This window comes from Saccostrea echinata, unplaced genomic scaffold, assembly GCF_033153115.1.
Source record: "Saccostrea echinata isolate AGI-Se365-2 ecotype Australia unplaced genomic scaffold, CSIRO_AGI_Sech_v1 ptg000001l, whole genome shotgun sequence".
NCBI classification, from domain to species: Eukaryota; Metazoa; Mollusca; class Bivalvia; order Ostreida; family Ostreidae; genus Saccostrea; species Saccostrea echinata.
In genome coordinates this window covers 44,197,803-44,225,000 of record NW_026889750.1, presented here as the reverse complement: position 1 = coordinate 44,225,000, position 27,198 = coordinate 44,197,803, and the positions used below count along the sequence as shown (strand labels likewise).

At 33.3% G+C, this 27,198-nt stretch overlaps 2 protein-coding genes across 2 annotated transcripts in view; both read left to right on the top strand.

Moving 5' to 3' along the window:
* Positions 1-13,753, top strand: part of LOC133197714 (uncharacterized) — a 22,744-nt gene extending 8,991 nt beyond the window's left edge. Inside the window, exons 3-17 of the mRNA XM_061333893.1 lie at positions 2,934-2,987; positions 3,229-3,336; positions 3,438-3,545; positions 3,647-3,766; positions 3,868-3,987; positions 4,089-4,196; positions 4,298-4,417; positions 4,519-4,626; positions 4,727-4,900; positions 5,066-5,133; positions 9,585-9,662; positions 9,896-9,944; positions 11,925-11,957; positions 13,169-13,713; positions 13,748-13,753. Of these exons, the coding sequence (XP_061189877.1) occupies positions 2,934-2,987; positions 3,229-3,336; positions 3,438-3,545; positions 3,647-3,766; positions 3,868-3,987; positions 4,089-4,196; positions 4,298-4,417; positions 4,519-4,626; positions 4,727-4,900; positions 5,066-5,133; positions 9,585-9,662; positions 9,896-9,944; positions 11,925-11,957; positions 13,169-13,713; positions 13,748-13,753 (1,799 nt within the window). The remainder of the gene's footprint in view (positions 1-2,933; positions 2,988-3,228; positions 3,337-3,437; positions 3,546-3,646; positions 3,767-3,867; positions 3,988-4,088; positions 4,197-4,297; positions 4,418-4,518; positions 4,627-4,726; positions 4,901-5,065; positions 5,134-9,584; positions 9,663-9,895; positions 9,945-11,924; positions 11,958-13,168; positions 13,714-13,747) is intronic.
* On the top strand, positions 13,744-26,233 carry LOC133179888 (uncharacterized). Its single transcript, XM_061314573.1, has 6 exons — positions 13,744-14,441; positions 20,078-20,547; positions 21,115-21,204; positions 21,462-21,543; positions 24,362-24,417; positions 24,643-26,233. The coding sequence occupies exons 1-6, from the start codon at positions 13,798-13,800 to the stop codon at positions 24,906-24,908; spliced, it is 1,608 nt and encodes a 535-aa protein (XP_061170557.1). The 5' UTR covers positions 13,744-13,797; the 3' UTR covers positions 24,909-26,233.
* Positions 26,234-27,198: the final 965 nt, after the last annotated feature.

Below are 27,198 nucleotides of genomic sequence, written 5' to 3'. Positions count from 1 at the left end.
GATTCAAGTTTGTTCAAATGATGACCCCTTGGATAGGGTGAAGCCACAATGGGGGATCAAATTTTTACAAAGGAATATATCGGAAATTTTTTTAAAAATCTTCTCAAGTACAACAAAGCCATTTGTTATATTGACATGGAAGCATCATCAGGTAGTTTGTCAAGCCCCCCCCCCCCCCCCCCCCCCCCCCCCCCCCCGGTAATCTTTTCAATACTGAACTGATTTGTGCTTTTGCCTAGCCAATGTGCTCAGGTGAGCGATGTGGCCCATGGGCCTCTTGTTCTTTGATACCATAGATGTTTGACTTCTTTTTTTAATTTGAACAGTCAAAAAGTTGCACATATACCAGTTAATTTGACTGAATTATATGCATACATTTGATCCACCATTTTCTTCATGAAGCTTACTCAGTGTCTTTCTTCTGAATTCAATCGGATCCATTTTGTCTTTTTAAAAAGCTTAAAATGCCGCCAAAATCAAGTGTTTAGCAATTTTACAAGGGTTTTCGAGTGCTGAAAATTTTTTTATGTTGCCCTCAACTACATGCTATATTTATTTATTTATATTATACTGAATAAATATAAAACTGTACCACGTGTGCATAAATTCTGCACATCAATATTTTTTTTTGAATATCACTCCTCATGAAGCAATGTTTGACTGTTGCTGCACTGGAGGGTGTGGTTTCATCATTCAGGGGGTAAAAGGGTTTTTTAACAAATGTTTCTCAACAAATCAGATTCAACTAATTTACATGAAAGTATGATATTTTAATTTATTTTATGTAAAGAAACATCAATAGCATTTTAAATTTCTACTCATTATTGACAACATGCATTGAAATAGCTTTCATTACATGTACGAGGGCTGTTCGAAAATTATTGAGACAATGACTTTAACTCCATAAAGGGCAGAGATAATTTCAGGAAAATTCGTCAACATTTTATATCGAACGAATGAAAGAATTATACAAAATTTCTAATTTAAAGGATAATTAGATAAGTTCTGGTGAAATAATAAACATGCATATGTCTATTGACCTGGAGCAGCATCGCTACGTCATTTTAACTTCACGTCACCCGGAGATGATTTTGCGTGTGAAACGTTCGGGAAGCGTTTACTCTTCTTTCTTTGTTAGCATAATTATATACCCTACAAAAATCAAACTGTCTCTTTTCTTAAACGATTCTTTAGAAAATGTGTGCTGTTGCTTTTCTATTGTAAATTTTTCATGCATCATTTACACAGGATGACTTAGCATCATGCAGTGCTGATATATGCAATGCAGGTCAACGTTATTAATTTCGTTATGGTAAAAATTGGTGGTCGTCCGGAGCTTTTGATTTTACTGTAGTTGAATTATAGGTTAGAAAAAAATATATACCAATGAAATACATGGAACAAACCCTTAGACGTGTTTTTTTCTCATTATTGTTTTAGCAGGTTGGTCAGTCTGGAAAGGAGTTTTACATAGTGCTACACAAAATTTTAGATCTCTTGCTGCTCTGCCTTGACGTCAAAATCCATTTTGTCGTCGTTATCAGATTTCTTTACCGTGCTTAATTTTTTTAATGATCTCCATATTTCTGATCAGAATTCTAACAAACTTGCACAAGATGAAGTCAAAATAAAATTAAAAAATTATATACATAAATTGAATTATTTTCGTTCTTATTATGGGTCCACATGTTGAACATTGGTGTTACATATTTTCATTATCTGATTTTGTGACTGCGCCGGGTACCCCTACCATTGACACATTTATATACAGTTCAAGAAAAGAAATTTAATATTTGTAAAATATTTCTTGCTTTTATGAATTCTTAATGTTTGTTAAACGTATGTGCAAATTTTCACCGAAAGACGTTCATTAGAAAGGAAAATATACAGAATGTCTCAATAATTTCCGAACAGCCCTCGTATAATGTAGAACTTTGCACGCATGTATATGCATCGGTAAATTAATTTGGCCAATATATTTTATTCATTAAACTGGGAACATTACTGTAACAGTGGTAGTATGTAAATAAAAAGTTTGAATACTGTAAACATACTTTTTTCCACAGGGTCATAATTCCATGGAATCACAAAATCTGTTTAATCCCCGAGTAGAAAATTACATGTATTCATAAGTAAACATTACAAAAAAATACAGTACCCTAATATATTGAAAATATGAGAGATAAATTACCATTGTGTCACTTGAATATGCCTGTCCTGTGCATATTTGATGCTTCCAAAGAACATCAGCTTCATGAGCACAATGATCAAAAGACTTGGAAAACATACATATGTGGTATGTTCCACCAGCTTTGATTTTGCTGGATATAATGAAATAAAAAAAATATATGAAGAATAAATTTCCTGAGTGGTATGCAGATCAGATTCATTTGCGATTTAAAAAGAGGGGGGATCGGAAATGCAGTCTGAAATCACAACTACAGTCTACACTTTTATCAACACAGAAGTGCATTTGCGTGGGGTAGCTGGTCAATTTCAAAGTCAGTTCAAACAGAAACCCTTGTCCAAGGCTTTGTGCAATCAGAGATTTTTTCTCGAGTAAAAAAGCAACATTATTTATCTTCATTTTGATATTATGCTGACACGTGTACACAAGTTATTTCAGAAGATAGAAGTAATTGATTATGATGAACAGTCAAAATTTGTGACTGCATTCATAGCGTAATTTAATCCCACACGGAAAAATGTTCGCCTACAATAATCCAATATTCTTTGACGAAAGCTACTGAATAATTGACCAGAAAATTTACACATTTAGACATCCCTAGTATAAACACACCATGTTTCCAAAATTCAGAGTGAACATACTATGCAGCACTGATACTTTAGCAAACATACGATGCAGCACTGATACTTTACCAGAAGTATGTTTTATACAAACTTTTGACTAATTTTGCTTAAAATTATTACAGAGCTTGATAATGATGCAGATGATGATGACCCATTTGAGTTGAAAAGTAAAAAAGGTAAGTACCTCTGTCAGTGAATGTTTTTAAAATCAAATGGTTTACCAATACAAACGAAAATCACAATGAATTCTCTCCTGCATGCAGTACAGAGAGCAATTTAGAATTGTAATTTTTGCATCATATCTTGCATAGCCTATCATAAGTATTTGTTAATATATTCAGAATTGTAGGAAAACACTTGCACAACTTGTAAACTAAACTCTTAAGTCCAATAAATTCTTGTTTGAATATATTACAGAGAACCGTCTGGAGGTGGAAAGTGATGAAGATCCCGTTACAGCACATGAACATGTTCCACAGAATGACAAGGACCATGTTGCATCATATCTTGCACAGCCTAGCACAGGTATTTGTTACTATACTTAGAATTGTATGAAGACTCTTACAATACACAACTTGTAAACTAAACTCTTAAGTCCAATAAATTCTTGTTTGAATATATTACAGAGAACCGTCTGGAGGTGGAAAGTGATGAAGATCCCGTTACAGCACATGAACATGTTCCACAGAATGACAAGGACCATGTTGCATCATATCTTGCACAGCCTAGCACAGGTATTTGTTACTATACTTAGAATTGTATGAAGACTCTTACAATACACAACTTGTAAACTAAACTCTTAAGTCCAATAAATTCTTGTTTGAATATATTACAGAGAACCGTCTGGAGGTGGAAACTGATGGATCACTTGAAGAGGATCCAGTTACAGCACAAGAACATGTTCCACAGAATGACAAGGACCTTGTTGCAGCATATCTTGCACAGCCTAGCACAGGTATTTGTTACTATACTTAGAATTGTATGAAGACTCTTACAATACACAACTTGTAAACTAAACTCTTAAGTCCAATAAATTCTTGTTTGAATATATTACAGAGAACCGTCTGGAGGTGGAAACTGATGGATCACTTGAAGAGGATCCAGTTACAGCACAAGAACATGTTCCACAGAATGACAAGGACCTTGTTGCAGCATATCTTGCACAGCCTAGCACAGGTATTTGTTACTATACTTAGAATTGTATGAAGACTCTTACAATACACAACTTGTAAACTAAACTCTTAAGTCCAATAAATTCTTGTTTGAATATATTACAGAGAACCGTCTGGAGGTGGAAAGTGATGAAGATCCCGTTACAGCACATGAACATGTTCCACAGAATGACAAGGACCATGTTGCAGCGTATCTTGCACAGCCTAGCACAGGTATTTGTTACTATACTTAGAATTGTATGAAGACTCTTACAATACACAACTTGTAAACTAAACTCTTAAGTCCAATAAATTCTTGTTTGAATATATTACAGAGAACCGTCTGGAGGTGGAAACTGATGGATCACTTGAAGAGGATCCAGTTACAGCACATGAACATGTTCCACAGAATGACAAGGACCTTGTTGCATCATATCTTGCACAGCCTAGCACAGGTATTTGTTACTATACTTAGAATTGTATGAAGACTCTTACAATACACAACTTGTAAACTGAACTCTTAAGTCCAATAAATTCTTGTTTGAATATATTACAGAGAACCGTCTGGAGGTGGAAACTGATGAAGATCCTGTTACAGCACATGAACATGTTCCACAGAATGACAAGGACCATGTTGCATCATATCTTGCACAGCCTAGCACAGGTATTTGTTACTATACTTAGAATTGTATGAAGACTCTTACAAACACAACTTGTAAACTAAACTCTTAAGTCCAATAAATTCTTGTTTGAATATATTACAGAGAACCGTCTGGAGGTGGAAACTGATGAGGATTCAGTTACAGCACATGAACATGTTCTGCAGAAGGATGAAGACCTTGTTGCAACAAATGAACATATACCACACATTCCACAGGATGATGAAAACCCTGTTGCAGCACATGTACATGACCCACAGATTCCAAAGACTAATATTGGTATTATTTTTATTTTGAAGTATGGAAATTTTTAATAACACATGACTTAAGGATTTCAATTGAAAAGAATTCAGTTTTGCATGTACCACATAGTGTAGATCCATGATCTCTCCTTGAGAGGATCCCATCTGAAAACTGATTGTTCTACATATTTTTTTTTTTCAGAATATTATGTAGAAGATTCTAATGATAGTAGCATCAGCATTGTCTGGAAGGAACTATCATCAGTGAAGGTAATGTGTTACTTATTTCTTTGTTGTTCCACTTATATTTTGTCACAACTTTTTAATCAGTCTTTATCCTTGAGATGTTATAGGATCTCTCTGACAATGACATCTTTTTCTATGAAATGGCTGAACCATTTTCAACCAATTTGAGTATTTGGCATCTTTTGATAAAGAAAAACAAAAATTGTTAATTTTATGATCCCTGCATCCATGGGGGCTGAGGGATGGGTCCAAAACCATAAAGATTTATGTGATCTACAAAAAGTTTCTTCCTTACTCCTGAACATCTAGCAGGCATATTGTTTGTATGATTATCATGAGCAGTTAGCCTTCTACCAAAATATAACTTCCCAATTTCATACATTTTTTTCATAAAATTCCCCAAACAAAAGGTCACAAGACTGTCTCAAAAAAGTTTTTTGATCCCTTTCTAATTGTCAATAAATGTTGCTGGTACACTATAATGAACATTGCAATGCATAGTTGGTTAAAGTTTGTTATGCAATATGCAACATTCTGTGAAATTCCATGATGCCTGCTTAATAAGAAGGAAAATCATTTTCAAATTGCTAGATACAGATCGTATTTTTCATGCTTGTCCTTTTCAGTATTATATTATTATTATTATTATTATATATTATTATATTATTATAAGCATTAATATTTATGGAACTCAATCCCGATCAAAATTAAGCTTTTGTATACTCTGCAGTATAAAGTGAAAAATACTATTGAAGTTATCAAAGCTTGAATTGTGTATTTACATTCTCCAGGAGACAAACATTACACAATTATTGCTGTTTTTTTTCCCTTCAGGTGAATATTGTACTTTGAATGTGGATAAATCATCGTATTGACCGAAAAAACAGCAATAATTGTTTTATTATATGATTCAGTGATTAAATGATACAACTCATTAAGCAGTACATGCCATCTTACTTGTTTACATTTGTTGAAGTCCATACAAAACACGATAAGAGAAGCAGGGTTAATTACTAGTTGTATTCATTTGGAATATTTTTAATTGACTTAAGTTGCTATGAAAAAAGGAAATGTCAGGCTCTTTTATACAGGATAGATTTTGAAAAGGAGGGAGCATTATGAGGGAAAAAAGACAGCTGAAAAAAAATCTTTGACTAACCCCCACTAAAAGAAAATTATTTTAACTTCAAATTTTGTATTAGGGTGGGGGTCCGGGGGGAATAAGGTCCATTATTGTGGGATCAACCTTTCAGTCTAAATTAAAAGTGAACATTTATGTTTAGAAAAAAGTGTTTTGGGTGAGGTTCCCTGCACCCCCCACACCCTGCGCAACCACCCCCACCCCAAATAATATTTTCCTTAATGTTATGTTCACTTGAGTGGAAGTCCAGTGCAAGGAAAATATTTCCAAAACTATTTCTGGATCTATTTTTAGACTAATGTAGAGAAAATAAATCCTTATATTCACCTGGGAGGTCACATGCAGGTTAAAACAACATATTTTTTTGTTTTACATTGTTAGATCTCAGCCAATCAGAGAGATAGGAATCAATCATATATTGGTTTAGTGGTTGACCCATAGCTGTTCATAGTTTGTGGGTCACTTTCATATAAACCTGTACATATGTCTGATTGTGGATCACTGTTATTGTAATAACATTTTACAGTATTTATCTGTAGTTTATGATTTGTGTGTGTAACGTTGGGTTTAGACTAGGGATGTCAAATCGGTCAAATTTTGATAATCGGTTACTCAGATGTTTTTCAGATCGAGTACCCGGGTACTCGGTAAAAATGAAAATACAGGTGTGTTAATTTTCTTGAGCCTGGTTAAGCTCTGTTAAATCCAAAAGCTGTTTTTATCATGTTTATAAATGTATGTAAACAACTGAGTCAAAGGGAAATGATTTTTTGGTACCAAATTTATTTATCAGATAAACACAAAAGACACAATTCATACATCAAAAATTACAAATGGTTTACAGTTCTTGTTTAGGACCTATTTCATCAACGCAAAAAAAAGAAGACGATCTGTTACGCAGGTTTGTGATGTTAGACTAGCGAAAGGGAAGGAAAGGACATTGTTGGGATCGCTAGTCTACTATTATTTCATATGTTGGTTGTTTCCCACTAAACTTTGTATGCAAACTGACTTTCAACATTTTTAAAATCTTTAGTTATTTCTAAATATTTCTTCACTTTTGAAGTGGGTAGCGGCATTTTTATTCATGTCTGACTTCGCTGCCGTACATGTGTATATTAAATAATTTAAGAAGATAATAGACCATACTATTATTGTTTACTGAAAACAATCATTGAAGCCATCCAAAAATTAAGGACCACAATAAGTGTTAAAAATGCTGTGTACCAGATGATTGGTCATTATATAATTACCGTATATATACAACCACAGGCGATAACATGTGTTTTACAGGTGTAGATGACGACAAGCTAATTACCATATGCATATTTAAGTTATTTTTTGATAAGTTTTTGATAAAAATATGTACTTTGAAATAAGAAAACATAAGAAAACAAACCAAGTACCATTTTTAGTATTCGATACTCGTTGACATCCCTAGTTTAAACATTTGTGTATATGCATACAGATATATGTGAATGCTCATGGTTTTTGGTTCACTGTCATATATACATGTTTGTGTCTGTTCATGGATTGTGGGTCACTGTTGTAGATTGTTTTTTCTAACATTTTTCCTGTAGTTCATGACTTTCGTGTCTCTGAGTTTAGACATTTTGTATATGCATACATATATGTGAATGCTCATGGTTTTGGGTCACTGTCATATATACATTTTTGTGTCTGTTCATGGATTGTGGGTCACTGTCATAGATTATGTGTTCTAATATTTTTCCTGTAGTTTGTTCATGACTTTTTGTGTCTTTGAGTTTAGACATTTGTGTATATATTCATACATATATATTTGAATGCTCATGGTTTTGGGTCACTGTCATATATACATTTTTGTGTCTGTTCATGGATTGTGGGTCACAGTCATAGATTATGTGTTCTAATATTTTTCCTTTAGTTTGTTCATGACTTTTTGTGTCTTTGGTTGTAGACATTTGTGTATATATCTGTATCTGTATATGGTATGTCGTGGTAACCAATACTGGCTTTTATACGACGGGAGAGAGGCGCTATCGATGTTATTGACAAATCTTGGCGAGGGCGGTCTTGAAGGCCTCGACAGATTTTCCGCACACTGTGTCTTTGTCAAGTTGGTTCCATATAATCACTGTGTCTATGAAAAATGAGTGTTTGTATTGCTTTGTTTTAGTTGGTGTTACTTCACGGCTTGTCTGTTCATGGATTATGGGTCACTGTTGTAGATTGTTTGTTCATGGATTGTGGGTCACTGTTGTAGATTGTTTTTTCTTACATTTTTCCTGTAGTTCATGACTTTTTTTTGTGTTTCTGAGTTTAGACATTTTGTATATGCATACATATTATTCATATATATATATGTGAATGCTCATGGTTTTGGGTCACTGTCATATATACATATTTGTGTCTGTTCATGGATTGTGGGTCACTGTTGTAGATTGTTTGTTCTAACATTTTTCCTGTAGTTCATGACTTTTTTTGTGTTTCTGAGTTTAGACATTTCGTATATGCATACATATTATTCATATATATATGTGAATGCTCATGGTTTTGGGTCACTGTCATATATACATATTTGTGTCTGTTCATGGATTGTGGGTCACTGTTGTAGATTGTTCTAACATTTTTGAAGTCCTGTTAGGGTAGTTCAGTTATGCATGTGTTTATGGATTGTTGATCACTAGGTCATCATCATGTTTATAGAAAGTCAATTACTGGATTTGGATTTTTTTAAAATGCAAATGTGTCTGATTATGTTTTTTTGATTAGTATAAGTATAAATATATGATATAGATGATTGTGAATACAATTATGAGTGTTTCTTTATGGTTTGTCAGTCAGTATGTATACATTTATGATTCTGTTTGCTGTTCACTGTTTTGCATACATTTGATGACTTAAGTATATATGCATGTTCATGGTTTATGAATCACTTTGTCAGAGTATATAAATTTCATCATTTTTTCAAACACCATGAGTTATGTTTGTAAGTAACTTATACACAGTGGCATTCTGGCAAAATTTCTTTGATCATACTTAAGTTAGATGACCTTAACCTTCCACCTTTACTCATGTTACACTCATATTTTTGTTGTAAAAAGAAATACATCCTTCTGCCATTCCAATTGCTATATACTAGGGATAATTGTTAAATTGTTGTGAATGTCAATAAAATACTAATTTCCATTTGCATAATAAGAATTGTCAAATAGTAATTGTCTGTACAGGATTTCCATTGTTGGCTTCTTCAAAACGTGTATAATACTGTCATACTTGGAAAAAAAAATTAAAACAGTATTCTATATACCTTTATATGTAGTGTATCTAAATTTTAATTCATAATTTTTAGGAATCTGACAGTTATATATTATGTCCCATTACTGGTCAGTTTGTGAGAGCATGTGGAAATGAACTTATCTATACCAAGGTAAACAGTTTAGAGTTCCTTGTTGATGTGGTCTTTCTAGGAACAGTTAGATTAAGCTTTTTTATACATGTGTATATTACGGTAGAATAAATTCTTAAAAAAATAATGATAGAAAAAGAAATCAGTAAAATTAATATGTTACTTATATTCTTGTATTATATAAATTGGATCTTTCATTTCGGTTATGTTTTAGCTGCAGTAACTATAGTAATTGTGTATTTTTAATGTTTAAGGAGGACTCAGATGCTGCATTTTCGGATGTTGAGGACTTGGCTGATGCTGGTATGTGTCTGTTTATTACAGTTACTGTAGTAGTTTGATATGATTATGTCTCCTTCCCACCATGAAAGGCAGTCATCATTATATTTTGGGGTCACAAGGCCGATAATCAAGATTTCCACATCACTCAGCACTCACTTGAAACAATAACTGGAGTAGCTTTCAACCAATTGACTTCGTGTTCATTACAGATAGAAAATGGGTAAAGGATAAAACATAGATTATAAGGTTGTTAGGTCAAAGGTCAAGATCTAAAGTCAAGATCCTAGATATGCCTGCAAAAATATTTTTGTGTGACAATATAAGTCAAGTACATTGTATTCTGTTAACTTTGTGATCACTACATAGATAGAAAGTTGTTAAAGACACCTATAGAGATATGGAGTCACTAGGTTAGAGGTCAAGTTCTAATATCTAGATTATTGATGTGTCTGTCAACACTTATGAGACATGATAATGAGTACCTTTTGAGCAACTGACTTTGTATTCACTTAATAGGTAGAAGATGGTAAAAGGAAGACTAAGATCAGTAATCAAGGTCAAAACTTGTATTGTGTATTTGTTAATATGCCTGTCAAAACTTCTGTGATATGTTAACTTATGTTTTTTTCAACCAGACTTCATATTCACTACATGCATAGAGTATGGTGAAAATAAGGAAGAACATATAAATTTCAGGGTCACTAAATCAATGTCAAGTTATATGTCAGTTTTTTAAAATGCTTACTATGAAATCACTAATTTTCGCAGGGATTTAATTTTTGTTGTTTTCAAGGTATGGAGAGACCCACAAATTCATGACCACTACGAAATGTAAAATTTAATATGCATTATTACTCAACACTTCTCCAGCCATGAAATCAAATCCCCACATATTAATTATTTTTTTCTCAAACTTCAAAAATTTGCCTCCCAAAAATATGTGATTTTACAGTATTTGACATGTTTACTCATTAGACAAGTACTTGTCAACCATTGGACTTATATTCACTGCAAAGATAGAGGAAGAATTAGAAGAAGACACATAGTTTTGTGATCATGGGTCAGAGGTCAAGTCAAAAGCTGAAATTATTAATCTGCACTTACTGCAGGGCCCTGGGTGACTGTCAGTTTACTAGTTCAGTTTGTTTGTGGGTAATGCAGATTAGTAAAAAAATAACCTTTCAATGATTAAATGAATGTTTGCATTTGCATTGAAATTTACATCTTCGCTAGCCAAGAGTTTCAGATATGCTACTCTCCTCATGAACCCTTGGCATACGGTGCTGACAAAAGACTGGTGATCGCGATTCTTACCAGGTACGCAGATTGCGTCATTGACAGAAATAAAAAGTGTATTTAAAAAAATAATGCTTTTAAAGAAGAATTAACAAGAAGGTATTGAGTTATGTTAATTTGCTATTTAAACAAATTAAAATGCTAATCTACATCTTCAGTATTGATTCTTAATCACATGTTTTGCACGTAGCTAAGATATTGGGTGACACTATATAGCTATTCATAGAATGGCATGTTATCTGATGGATCGTTATTTACTTGAGTTTTCCATTCCCGATATTGAAGAGAAAAGATATATCCCAAATGTAAATATCATCATTTTCAAAAAACAATTGCTGATTGGTCGAGCGATGTCGATCAACTCCAATCACAACTTGAGAAAAAAAACCCAATTTTTTTAACACTTTATGCCAAGGGCTTATGAGGAGAGTAGCGTATCCGAAACCCTTGGCTAGCAAAGATGTGAAATTTAACATATTTTCAATGTCTTTGCTCATGTTACAATAGTTAACTAGTCCTTTAGTAGGTGGATCTATCAAAATGTCAATACATCAAGGCCTTTGAATATGTCAGTATGTTGTCCTTTTGGTATAAGAGCATATCAGTTAATTATATTGTCCACTTTTCAACTTAGCAATGGTTTGTTGTTCTCTCGTTCTGTTACCTTGTCATTGCATATTTATTTATTTACATTATACATTTCAGGAAAGCCCTTTCATCGTTTAGTGAACAATAAAGGTATGCTTTTTATATCATATGTTTGGAGTTAAAAAAGAATATATTGACATTTTGACAAGATTTGGAAAAAATACATGTATTTAGATTTTTAGCTTATTTCGTCAAAGACCATTGTCAGTTATTGACATCACTTGACAACCATCATCTCTCATTGTCGGGGTCCTTTATTATTTAAATTATACATTTGAAAATTTCTAGAATTGCTGCATGCCAGGTCACTAAAGTTGGCATGAATGTTCCTAAAGAGGTTCTATGAAGTGTTGTTATTTTTTGGATTGAAAAGAATTTTACTTAGCTGCCATGTCTTCTGATAAGTTGATAAAAAATGACTTTTATCTGGAATGGCTGCATGCAAGATCACAAAAATTAGGCCTGTCAATCCATCCAATACATAGTGTCGTGATAACTCCCACTTATCTATAACTTACTGCTGCTCTTAATCTCATGAGATTTCTGAGGCATAAAATTGTTTAGGCTATTGACGATAAACAGATTCGAACAATAAGTATGCTGAAAGAACAATGTATTTGCCCAGGGTGCACTTCAGATAGTAAGTAGTCTAATTTTGAATGTTTAGTATTTTATCGACTTCCAAAACAGCTGCAAAAGTGATGATTATCACAAAGAAATGATAGAATTTGATTGAATTTGATTTGGCTTAGAGAAAAGTGTCAACTAAAATGTAATACAGAGGACTAGCTCCTCTTGAATTTTAATAGCATGGTTCACTGAATGTTAAGCAAGATATTTCACCAGGACTTTTTTCTTGTATCCTTGAATATCTACAGTCACTAAATCTTGCTGTGTATGCAACAGCATACTGTCCCCATCTAAAGGACAGTTCCTACCTTCAGTGCACAAAAGTTCCGCTAAGTTAAGTAATAGTGATATGAAGTATTTAAGTCCAAAATTTGGACCCATTCTTGATTAGAAAAAGTGCCTTTCTTCCCAGTTATTTTCCCAATTTATGCAAATGTGACCATCAAAGTTACATGCAAAAATCAAAGAGGTTCAGGAAATAGGTTTATTTACAGTGATATAAAACATTGATGATGAATCTTATACCTTCACAAAAAGTGCCAAAAATTAAATCCTTGCAAAAGTAATTTCACTACTTGGTGTTTTTATTAAATGTGGACAATTGCAAAAGTAAATTATGCAAATAATAAAAATCAGAAGGTCATTTGAATTTTTATCTTTTCTTCTTGCAGTCAAAGTCAAAAGAATTCGGAAAATCAATGGGAGGAGACCATATAACAAAAAGCTATGCTGTTATTTTTGTGGTAAAGTGTTCAACCACAGGATTCAGAAGCATCTAGAAAATGGGCACAAACATGAACTTATGGTTGCTCAGGCCTGTGCCAAAAATTCAAAGCGTGAAAGAGACAGGTTGTTTGATAAACTTAAAAATCTAGGAAATTTTAAATACAACATAGAAGTGCTCAAGGAAGGAAGTGGAGATTTAATAGTGTGCAGAAGACCAAGCAAAGAAACCCTGACATCATTGGATTACTTACCATGCATTCATTGTTATGGATTTTTCTCTAAAAAGGAACTGTGGAGGCATACAGGAAAATGCTCTTTTAAGAACACCAAATTAAAAGACCAACGAGGCATCATCGCAAGATCCAGGCTTTTACTTGCAGGGGGTATAGACTTCTGTGCAGAAAAGGAAGATTTCAGAGTCTGTGTATCAGAAGAACTGAAAGAAACTGTTTTGTTAAAAATGCGCCAAGACGAGGTGTACAGTGCTCTTGTTGACGACCCATTAATCATACAGTTTGGACAAGTGCTAATAAAGCAGTTGGGACCCAGAAGAACAAACTATGTTTCACAAAGAATGAGACAACTGGCCCGATTAAAAACCAAAATAAATGAGTTGTTGAATAAAGAGAATGATCTACATTGTTATATCACTCCAAAGCACTTTGATACAGTTGTTAAAGCAGTCCAAGACTTGGCTGGTTACCATCAGAATGAGCAGAAAATATCTGTATTTTCTACTCCGTCTCTGGCGTTAAATCTTGGACATAATTTAGTGAAGGTTGCAGAAATCAGAAGAGGCAATGCCATAAGAAAAATGGATGAAACAATGAAGAAAGAATGTGATGGATATTTGGAAATTCATAGCTCAGACTGGGCACCTGCAGTATCATCTGTAGCTTTAGCTACTCTGCAGACAAATAAATTTAATAAGCCTTTGGCACTCCCTGTAACCAGTGACCTTGTATTATTAAAAAACCACCTGGATGAACAAATAAGTGAATTGACAAAAGATTTGGAAAAGGAAGGAGAAAATGCTACCCTCTGGAAAAAGTTAGCTGGAGCAGCTATGACTAGAATTATCCTTTTTAACAAACGGCGAAGTAGTGAAGTTTCTAAACTTCTGTGTGCTAGTTATGAAAACCGTCAAAACTGGGAAGAAACCATGAATGAAGAAATAGCAAGTGGTCTGAAGCCAATGGAGAAGATCTTACTGAAGAGGTATGAATTTTTTTTGACTCGTGTATTCTGAGGGTATAGCCTATTATTGTTTCTTTTCTAAAAAAAAAATGGGCATTATTTTACAAAAGAATTTAGGTGTTTTTAGCTCAATTATTGAGTCATTTAAATGCCACGGGCTAAGTTGTGCTTTTCTGTCCAACTACTGTTTTCTGCATCTGTCTTGCTCTCTGTATCAGTTTATATATATTATATATATTTAAATGTATATATGACCTAAAAATTTTGCATCTTCATCTTTGACTCAAGAAATGCTGAGTACTTTCAGCCAAATTTGGCACAAAGTATCCTATGTTATGGAAGTCTCCTTCTTCCCTTGAAATTTGTAATATTTTATCTTGGGAACAGGATAAATAAAATCCACAGATTACTGCTAACTAGGGTTCCCACTTCATATGCACCATGCAGTGATTTTTCTAAACCCAATTTAGGTCTGAATGTCAGCCCTTACCCCTTTCCCCTGTCAAAAATTACCGCTTTTTTCTCCCAGTTTCAGTTGCTCTTTTCGCAAAATAAACACGTAAAGCTGCCTACCATTCCGCTTTTGTTGTAATTCTTCTGATTTTTACCATAAAATTATGCTATTATGCAAAGAAAATCAATTTTATGCTTTGAAATATTTTGCCTAAATTAATGAACGATTAACTTGGGAGTTAAAGTAAGGCGTCCTTCTATGAATACAAGAAGTTGAATAATAGTGGTTCTTAGAGTGTTTCGGTTCTTCACGATGTAATAATTAATGATACAAACAACATACGTAAGAAACTAATAGTAATACATGTATTATCAGGGTTTTAAACTAACCTGTAATCCTTGATAGCCATGTGGGCTACTGAACCTTGCATTCTGGGGCCCACATCAAAATTTATTCGCCCACAGATTATAACACCTTCTACTGAATATAAAAACAAAAACCCCATTTTCCATTTTTTTTTTTTATCATGTGCTTCGTGTTTCTTTTCTATCCGTTGTAACATTACGCACAACTTATCTAAATTTGAAGTGGAACTCTTCTGTTTATGAAGATTGATATGATCATTCAATATCATAAATAGAGCACATGGCACGTTTTCATTCACAAAAAACAACAGTACTTTTTGGTTTCTTGGGCTCAATAACCTGTCGATGCCACATTGTGCCCAACACAATCACTTAGACACTTTATGTATAAGTACTTCTTACGGATAATTATAAAGCACTTTACTGATTACGAAATTTTTCAAGAGAAAAATACAAAACATTCAGACAAAATTGAAAAACAAATATTTATCATCGTAAATTTTCTTATGCTATGTGGGCAACTTGAACGTAATTTTAAGTCGCCCACATGGAACATTAGTCGCAAATTGCGAGTGGGCGACTGTTAATTTCAAACTCTGTATTATGGGTTTTAAAAGAGTAACAGGCCATTGATTAGAAAGCTATTGAGTGATCATGGTGATATGTGCAGTAAATAAAGTCTGTTCAATTTTCAATTCAGTTTATTCTCACATTGCTTATAGCAACATAGAGAAATCGACATACAGCCATTATGTACAATTTGTATTAACATAGAAATGAAACTCTGTAATATGTGATTTGCTAGAAATTAACCTAATGCTTCTTTAAGCATGTAAATTGAAATTAGTTTGATTTGACTGCATTTAGGATACCAGTGCTTCAACACCTAGACTTAGAGTCAATAAATTATTTTAAAAAGAAACCTTCAACCTTGCTTTGTTCAGAGATCTGTACAATTACAGGTTTATTTGGAGAATAGAGTATCATTGCAAAACTAAAACTAGGAAAACATAAAGGATTACGTCTTTGCCTCTAAAATTCCACCAAAATGAGTATTGACATTACACTTTTGCAATAAAAAAATCTAAAATGGAATGCTCTTGTTCTTGGTCATTCAGACTCTCAAAATAATGGTGAGGAAATGTCAGAATCTTATTGCAACTATTTAAAATGTAAAATCTAATGCAAGAATTGTTAATGCGGCACTTGTAATTTTAAGACTTGCAATGTGTCAATTAGTGATTTGTAAATCTAGTTTTGTACATTGCATTACGATTTGCTAATGCCTATTAAGATGACCGAGGGTGTGGCAGAGTGGCAATTTGATTCACCCCTATGCTAGTTAGGCCATAGTCTTTCCATCTCATTATGCTCATAAATAATGTTTCTATGATTGATTTGCTGTTGACTAAATGCCCAGGAGTGAAACGGTTCACCGCAGTATCGATTAACCGTGGTATTTTTACTTGGTTTGATACACGATGCAAAATCTCCATCCACGTTCGGTTCAGTTCATTTTTGGGTTGGGATCGTTATTCAGTCAGGTTTAAGATAGGTAAAATACGTTACTCAGCATTATTATTTTATTTTAATTAAGTATTAAAACGTAAATTTTTGAGAACTGATAGTTTGTAAAATAATTTAATATAGTCAAATCATATTAATCAGTTTCTTTTAGTCAATTTGCACATAAATTAAGTGGGTAGATTAGTTCTCAGTCACTCAATGAACAGAAAATGGAATTCAAAACAATAAATTTTCATCAAATGCCATTTTAAACATGGATAGATGCTCATTTAATGTAGTTAAGCATGTAAATTATAACCATATCATGTTCACTTGGGCTTCCCATGGGTTCCTTGTGGGGTAAAAAGACATACAAAAATATTGTAATTTGACCTTAAGGGCAAAGTCATATGTGGGTCTGTATGGTGTGTGACACATTATCTTATATTATATTTCACCTATCTGCCAAATATGATAAGCCTAGCTTATATGCAAGTACAAACTCAACTGTACGAGCAGAAATTTATGAATAAGAAATGGAAAGGAATTCAGTGTATAAAATTGACATCAAACATATTATTTTAAGCCTGGATAGATGCACTTTAAAGAGGCTGGGGGGTTGTGGCCATTTTTAGACTATATTGATCTCCTTTAGAAGAAGAGCTCCATATGAAGATATAGAAAATGATCAAATTTTAAAACTAAAATTTTTGAAATTTTTCTTTGCCAAATGATAGTTGACAGCTTAAGATATCATATCTAAAAAATTAAGTTAAATCTGGTGGTTAATTTATGGTTAATTTGTTGACCCCCAGCCTCCTTAAATGTTATTATACATGTATTAAAGTAGACCAATACTCACACTACGTCACTAATGAACAGATCTACACTTCTTATTTCCAAGATGTGATTTTTTAACTATATTGGTTTGACTTTTACTTGGCGTTTTAACAGGGTTGGCAAAAAAGTGGGAAATACTCATATTTACCAGGACAGTGGGAAATACTGGTAATTCCCAGGAATTACTGGTATTTCCCGGGAAATAAGAGATACCTTCATGTTTTATAATTTTAATCATATTTGTTTGGAACTATACATCTGCTTTATATTACAGACCTTAGGTGTGACTAACATAAGTTATATTGCCATCCAATATGTACAGTACACCTTATTAACTAATTAAGATATCTACCTGCAGGTATCACTGTCCCTGATATAAGAATTTCTGGTTTCCTAGTACTTTATTTTAATTAATCATATCACAGTATACTCATATCCCAGTCACAAGTGTCATTTGTTTCATGCTTGATCCCATTTGGATTTTTTGTGTAACAAGAAGGACCTAAGAAAATTGTTAAGTGTAGAATATAGTGTAAATATCAAACCTAAGAAGAAGCTTTTCAGATCTACTCAAGGTGTAATTATCTCTCAAAACACTTTTTACAGGATCACAGAACTGTCCAGAATCATTTTGTTAAAACAACATGATTGATTTTAAAAATACAGTGTTTATAGAAGGATTAAGACAAGTTTATTGTATTCTTGGATCTATAATTAATAAATAAACTTTATAATTTTACTTAATTACTGAAATGAAACTTGAATTAGAAAACTTCAGTTTTGTTCTTAAAATACAATCAGGGAAACATGTTCTGCTACAGAATGCTTTATATGTGTAGTGGACCTGGAGTAGTGATTTGTACTAAGTAGGTTAAATTGCAGTTTGAGACATATTTAATTTTATTCATCTTCTGTTTTTATGTTCATTTTATATCTGAATTTTGCCCGAGATTAAATGAATTAAAGAAATAAAAATCTTAAATTTTGTATTTCCCAGTATTTCCCAGTTTAGAGAAAATTTGTAGTATTTACCGGGACGGGAAATACCGGTATTTACCACCGGTAATTCCCACCACTGGTATTTCCTGGCCAACCCTGCATTTTAAATATCCAGTAACGATTTTGCTATAAGCCAGTTGCATCAACAAACTTACGAACATTGCTTGTACAGTTTAACGAGAAATTAATTAAAAAGAGAAGGCTGGAAATAAATTTTGGTTGACAGAAAGACGATAAGGTAATAAAGATATAATATAAACGACATTTCTGTTGATTAGAATATGCAGAAAACATGGACCACGAGTATGCTACATGTATCAAATCGATGCGACAGACAGACTATTGTCAGTGGACAAGTTGAAGCTAACACTGATAGTTCGCAAGAATAGGAGTTGCTACGATTTGATAGTGACAAATTTTATTATTTCAAACATTGCAATATTCATCTTGAATAATAATTATCACATTAGAAGCATCCCCCCCCCCCCCCCCTGCAAACCCAACACAATCACAATGCAAAATTATCTTTAGAATACTAGTATATGAAAATAGTAGATTCACTTGCAGCACACTTACTTCTTTAAACAGATCATCCAGTTTGTGAGAATGGGTCAATCACATTCTGATTCATTGTCTCTAATTTACTGACAAGTGTTTTTTTTTATTATGTAAAACAAGATAAATTTTAGGGACAATAGGTATTGGGTGTATATTATTATTGTTTTAAATACTTTGTAAATACAGATATACACTCAAACTTAAACTGTATTATAGTAAAATGTGGCAATATCTTTCTTTGGAAGAGAAATTTCATGGGGGTACCTTTAATTCAAAGCCAATATCATGAGAAGTAATGTGTCAACATCAATTTTTGTTCAAATCATGACCCCCGCTTTTGTCTAGCTAATGTGCTCAGGTGAGTGATGTGGCCCATGGGCCTCTTGTTTATTCTTGGCCTTAACTTATGTGGCTCATGAAAGATATTTTGATGAAGCATTGTATTTAAACTAGAGGATGATTTTTTTCAGAAAATTTCAGATTTCCTGGTCTCTGTCTCCTGTCTCCAATTTTTAATTAGTTTAACTAAATCTTTTACGCTTTTAATATTTGAGGAAAGAACAAAAAGACCATATTATATTGTTTTAAAAATGTTACTTTTTAAACAAATGTCTAGTTTGCCTACAGAACATAAAACTTTTAACTAAATAAAGCAAAAAATTTGGAATCTTTTCCCCTTTTACCTGTATAACAGTTATATACTGTATCATGATCTGATCTGAATAAAAAAAAATTATTAAATTTTGGATAAATTTTACACTTTCTTTATTCTTGCTAAAAAATGCATTAGGCACCCAATTTCTATATAAAAATTTGTTTCCCCTGTGTAAGGGGTCCAGGCCTCTAGGGAGGGGCAAGTTGATCATTTAGAATGTACATTTAAGAACAAGGTGAATAAAGTGAGCAGTGTAGTTCATTAACTTGGTTTGTTTCAGACTACATATGGTGGAAACACAAGGAAAACAAAACAAAAGATGCCCAGTTCTGCTCACTGAAACCATGATTATTGCATTAGATTGTCTCATGAAACACAGAGAGGGGTGCGGAATCTCCTCATCGAACCCCTTCGTGTTTGCCAGCCCAACAAGTTCAAGTAACCATATAGACCCCTGGACATCCATGAACAGGCTGGCAAAAGAGGCTGGTTGTGAGCAACCATATCTGATTTCATCTAGTAGACTTAGAAAGTACCTAGCAACAGTGTGCCAGATACTGGATCTGGAAGACCACGAGCTTGAATGGGTTTCAAGACATTTGGCACATAACATTAATACTCACAAGCAACATTACAGGCAGCATGACGCCACAGTCGAGATAGCAAAAGTAGGAAGTCTCATGATGGCTGCAGATGAGGGGCAACTACGAAAATTTGCAGGAAAGAAATTGTCTGACATAGATGTAACAGGTTAGTGTCAGTTTCCTATAAATTAGAAACTTAAGTTATATCAATATATGAAAGTTTGTGGCATCTGTAATTAAAATGGAACTGTTGCAAACAATTGTTCTAAGCTCTTATATTGATAAAGTATGGTTAGGCAGGCATCAAGATTCATTATTTATTACACCCTTGCCCTAATAGGTGGGGTGTAAAGGATTCCTCTTGTTCATCTGTCCATTCAATTGTCTGTCCATCCTTCCATAGGAAGATTGTTTCCAGGCCTGAAATTTATGTTTGCTTTGCAACACTTAACTTCATACTTCCCACAAAAGTAGTTCTTGCATAGACAGTGTCATTAATAATTACCTTGAACCATTCATGGTCAGTGTGTCATGGTTAGTGTGGTATGAAAGATGCCAGAATATTCATATCATTTATAAATGAAGATTAAATATCTGCAGTATTGTTAAATCTTTTTTAAAACTACACATAGTTTTCATGACTTAAATCCACATGTTTGAATTTCTGTTATATTAGGAATGACTATATATTGTATTGGGACACCTTAATATGATGTCGATTTTTTTTTTTCAGAATTAGTACTACCCTTGGAAGATGGGGAAGATGGGGAATTGATTGATTCTGGGGTAAATGAAGAAGACATTCTTGATGCTGAGCTTTGTGGTAAGTTTGAAAATATATTTATTATACTTGTCACTGACACTGTGACACAATACAGATTGAAATACAGAGTAATTGCAGGTGCATGGAGCAGCAACAGCCATCCCAAGGTTGCCTATTTCTGAACATCAAAGCGGACACAATAGAATTTAAATATTTGTATAGTTTAGTTAACAATTATCAGAAAATTTGACATAACAGTTGTATCATTCAGTCATTTACTTTCATTAATTTTTTTGCTTTATTTGTCAATATTAAAGGGCCTATCCCGATTCCCAAGACACAGAAAATAAGCACTGGTGCACATAAAGTAGAAGACCAGGATGCTGGACTTTCATACCAGTAAGTAGCTTATTTTATATTCTTGCAATATCTTTTTTGACTTCTTTCTTTCACAAGTCATCAATTTGGAAGTACATTTACATGTACCTAGTTTGAAATGGGGGTTTGTACCTTTGAACCTAAAATACAAAACATTCCAATTTAAATTATGCTACATGTCTAAAATTTGACACAGAGACTTAAAAATATCACTTTTTTAGTCTGTGTAATATTTGGAAAACTGGCTAAGAGGATAGGTAACACATTACCAATCTGCTTTAATGTGTCAGGGACTTGTGCCATACCCTTGTACTCAGGTTTAAATTATACTCAAATCAGTAAATTTTATGTGCAACAATAAAATTTGACTCTCTCTTGTAGTGTAAAAATTTAGATATACATGCTTATCTAAAAGTATTTCAGTATAATGTAAGAAAAATAAATATGTCTCAAAAGTACACGATTTATTGGGACACCCCTCATAGTATGAGCAGTAACCTTTTGTCATTTGCTCATCAGTAGAACTGTCATTGATGGATTGATATCAATGTATCATCGATTTAAAATATTTTGATACAATATCGACAGATTTTCTGAGAATTGATAGTATATATTTTAAATAAAATTGTGTAAAATCAGCATCTGGTTTAAAGAATATTGTCATATTTGCAGAGGATTAAGTTACTCTCACAGTTGCTCTATCCTGGATAGCAAATGTAAATGTCAGTCTGTTAAGGCAACTTATGCATTTCCCAACTATGCTGTATTGATGTAATTTCTACAACAGGGTTTAAAAAAAACAAGGTGTGTTTGTGAAACACTGACATATGGCAGCTAGTGGCAAAGGTTCCACAAATGCAAGTTGAACTCCCAAGGTTAAGGTACACAAATCAAAATTGTTGGTACCCAAGGGAAGATCTTGTCACAAAGAAAACACATGTGAAATATGAAATCCCTAGCACCAATTGTTCAAAAATTATTGCCAAGGGTAAAGCTTTTTGAAAGTAAGTCAAACTCCAAGGTCAAAGTGTATAAATTGTTGGTATCCAAGGGAAGGATTTGATACAAGGAATACACCTGTTAGATATGAACTAGCACCAAATGTTCAAAAGTTATGGCCAAGGTTAAAATTTTTGTCAAGTGGGTCAAACTCCAAGGTCAAGAGGTAAAAAATATTTGTACTCTAGAAAAGGACTTATCACAAAGGAATACACATGTAGAATATGAAAACCCTAATACCAAATGTTCAAAAGTAATAGCCAAGGTTAATGATTTTGTAATGTGCAAACATCAAGGTCAATAGGTCAAATATGTTGATAACCAATGAAAGGTATTGCCACAAGGAATACACATGTAAAATATGAAAGCCATAGCTCCAACCATTTAAAAGTTATGGCCAAAGTTTTTGCAGACAAACAGACAGATGGACAGGCTAAAAATATATGCCCCAGAATCTTTGATTATGGGGGATAAAAACGACTATTAATTTTGTTTTCTTTTTGAACAAATTTGCATTAAATGCTAATTTTTTTTCAAACAAGGTCCATTTAATTATTTTTATCCCCCCGGATCGAAAGATCCCGGGGGTATATTGTTTTTGTCCTGTCTGTCTGTTTGTCTGTTTGTCTGTCTGTCTGTTGTCAACTTTAACCTTGCCCATAACTTTTGATTGGTTGGAGCTATGACTTTCATATTTCACTTGTGTATTCCTTGTGAGAAGACCTTTCTTTGGGTACCATCATATTTGACCTTGACCTTGGAGTTTGACCCGCTTTTGAAAAACTTTAACCTTGGCCATAACTTCTGAACAGTTGGTGCTTGGGGTTTCAAACTTCACATGTCTATTCTTTGTGACAAGGCCTTCCTTTGGATACCAACAACTTTGACCTTTTGACCTTGATCTTGGAGTTTGACCTACTTTTGAAAAACTTTAACCTTGGCCATAACTTTTGAACAGTTGGTGCCTGGGGTTTCAGACTTCACATGTGTATTCCTTGTGACAAGACCTTCCTCTGGATATCAACCTCTTTGACCTTGACCTAGGAGTTTGACCTACTTTTGAAAAACTTTGACCTTGACCATAACTTTTGAACTGTTAGAGCTAGGGCTTTCATACTTCACATATGTAATCCTTGTAACAAGACCTTCCTTTGGATACCAACCACTTTGACCTTTTGACCTTGACCTAGGAGTTTGACTTACTCAAAAACTTTATCCTTGACCATAACTTTTGAATGGTTGACGCTAGGGCTTTCATACTTCACATATGTAATCCTTGTGACAAGACCTTCCTTTGGATACCAACCACTTTGACCCTTTGACCTTGACATAGGAGTTTGACCTACTTTTGAAAAACTTTAACCTTGGGCATAGTTTTTGAATGATTGGTGCTAGGGCTTTCATACTTCACATATGTAATCCTTGTGACAAGACCTTCCTTTGGATACCACCAACTTTGACCTTGACTTGATGTTTTACTTACTTTTAAAAAACTTTAACCTTCACCATAACTTTTGAACAGTTGCAGCTAGGGCTTTCAAATTTAACATTTTTTATCTTTTGGCCTGGATTTTGACTTGCGTTTGAGAAACTTTAACCTTCACCATAAGCTGCCATACGGGGGCATCGGTGTTTCACAAACACATCTTGTTTTTAATTAAATATACATTGGCAGATGTGCTCCATGTCTTTTGAAATATTCAAAAGAAGTGATGCTTTTTCTTATTTGATATATCGATATTGAAATCTTCATCAGTGAAAGAAAGATTTGTATAGTGCAGATATGTATGTATATATAAAAAGAATATCTTCTCTGAAAATCTTTTTCTTTTTTTTTAAGAAACCAACATGTAAACAGGAAGAGAAAAGTTGCTTTCAATGCAGAAATAGATCAAGGTATGAATGAGTGTGTTTCTGATTATGTTGAGAAATAATTTATCCAAGGGGATAAATTTTATGTGAGGGAAGTTTCAAGGCAATTAGTACTTTCAATTTATCCCATTTCACATGCTTTTCAATAAAACTCTTGATAGAGGATATAAACAATTCTCCTCATATACCTGTTTTAACTTGCAAGTGTATTATTTTATTCACTGAACTCCATTTATAATTGATTTACAGATTCTTATGAGGAAGACGAGGATTATGTCCCATCTGATAATGAATCGTCGGAAGAACCATCATGCACCACTTTACCATCAAAGAGAAAAAAATGGACTGTGGATGAGGAGAATGTCCTTAGATTTGAATTTAATAAGAACTTTAAAGATAAAAACATACCAAGAAATGCAGAAGCACTGAAAGTAAAAAACAAATACAAATTTCTTGCTGATAGAAATATTCATCAGATAAAGAGTAAAGTGCAACATATGCTGAGACGTAAATGAGTTAACAAAGTTAGGATTTTTGTCATGCAGTCAAACATGATTCTGTGATAAACTTTATAAACTGGAACAGTTACTCCTGAAAAATTAAATAAATTCCTTGGACTAATTTTTTGATCACCTGAGTTAACTAAGATGTAGATACCTGTATGCACTCTCTGCTTCCTGTCTGCATCATTTGTCCCTGAGGTGTGACCTTATGGTTGTTTTTTTATTCATTTTATAATGATATTGTCAGCATTATGATATTATAATGTCTTATGTGTAACTTTTTTTTGTTAAAAGTTAAGTGAACATGATTGAAATATTATGAGAGTATATACCCCATGATAATTATCTGCATCAATTGTCCCTGGGGTGTGGTTTGAAGTGCATTAGTGTAAAGATGTTATGAGTATGGCATATATTGCCTATATTTTAAAAGTATATTACAAATGCACGTTAGAAATACTTATAGTTTAAAAAGACAGTTATGTTACATATCTAATGGGTAGGTTATGAAAAATGTTACAGTGTATTATATCTCCCCATTGGGGGTTAAAATCAAACACTTGCTGCATGCAAGTACAATGTGACTGTGGCACCTCTGGTTTTTAGCTCTACTGGTCATAGACCAGAAGAGCTTATGTGATGGCAAGGTGTCCTTTGTGTCCTTTGTCTTTTCCCTGTCTGTGTAGTCTGTCTGTCTGTTTCTCTCTGTGTGAACAATTTTCAAAATGCTACTTCTCCTACAGTTTTTGTCTCATTTAAATAAAACTCAGTACATATGTAGTCTGCATCAAGATACACAATTCTGACTATGGTTCTTGATTTCAATGAATGAAATTGCCATGGTTACAAAAATTATAATAATCTGTGAAATTGTTTCCAATACTAGTTCTACAGTTTTGTTCGATTTGAATTTAATAATTTCACTAGTAGATTGCATCAAAACCCACAATTCTGTTTTATCAGTTTTTGATTTCATTGAATGGTGTTGTCATGGTTATTAGTAGAATTATCTGTAAAATTCTTTCAAAATGTTACTCCTTCTACAGTTTTGTTAGGATTTTAATTGAATCAATTACAGGCTCAAACCAGTCGAGCTACAGTCTTATCAGAGACTTGCATATTTATAGACCATGAATCAAATTAGACTTTATAATTAAATGAAAAAGAAAGAATGCAAATTAAATATCTTTTCTTCAATGACACTTATTTTCAGCAAATCTTTTCTTATGTGTTGTTTTATTATTTACAAAAAATGGAAAACAATAATCCCTAAGATGTAATGTTTTATCAATATCAAGAACGTTCACATTTAATTGTCTTGTGTATGAAATAATGCATGAAACATTTTCTTAACTTTGAGAAATAAAATTTAATCTTGAACTGATAAAAGTGTTACCTTTTTAGTGTTATATTACCTCTGCAAATAAAGGTGGCATGGAATATAGGGTTTGCCTTGTCTGTCTGTTTATCTGTGTGTCTACATGACAAGTGTTGATGAGGGATTGCCATGCCATGAGCATAACTTTGGGGGAGAACATTGGCTGCTGCTTATATTTGACACAGAGATGGACATGACCAGGGGTTTATCATGACCTTGACATGGTATTACTTGGACAATGTCACCAGGATAAAAATATTTTGTGTTTTGGCCTTTATCAGGTATTATTTAGAGGTCACAAGGAGAATTTGGTTTGGGCCTCAGCTGTACTAGAAAAGACCTAAGTAGACACACAGGTTACTTAAAACCTAATGCTATGTCATTTGATGAGTTCAGGGTCACTGTATGGAGTGTGCTAATCGAAAATCTACTTGATTTGGATCACTTGCTATATTGCTTTGTGTACTCTGATGCAAGTAATTTTAAGTAATTAGGAAACCTCTTAAACCTTTATAGAATCAGTGTAGATTTATGTGAGTAAACATTTAAATGGAAACCTGTTGGGAATCCGATACCGTCCTCATTTACTAAGTTAGTATGGGATTTTTGCTTATTTTGAATTATTTCAAATTTTTTCATACTATATTCTGTTGTAAAAGTGATTGTATCTAAGTTTTCTCCCCAATTTACCCACGAAACATCATCTAATTTCTATAAATTACGCTTTTTAAAGAAAGTTTTTTTTTTAAAGTCATTAAAATTATTAAGAATATTAAAGTAACCATATAAAAGTAACTTTGGACCCCCCCCCCCCCGAAAAAAAGCACAAACTCTTAGCAATCATTCTACGATAAGAGGACGAATTCAAAAAGTTAATTGATTTTCAGCGATATGCTATGACTTCTATGAAAAAGGATCCATGCA

Excerpts from the sequence above, each read along its gene's own strand:
- LOC133179888 (XM_061314573.1), top strand. The coding sequence starts at position 13,798 with ATGAGACAACTGGCCCGATTAAAAACCAAAATAAATGAGTTGTTGAAT. Across the intron at positions 14,442-20,077 it reads GAGAAGATCTTACTGAAGAG|ACTACATATGGTGGAAACAC; the intron begins GTATGAATTTTT and ends GGTTTGTTTCAG. Across the intron at positions 24,418-24,642 it reads CAATGCAGAAATAGATCAAG|ATTCTTATGAGGAAGACGAG; the intron begins GTATGAATGAGT and ends ATTGATTTACAG.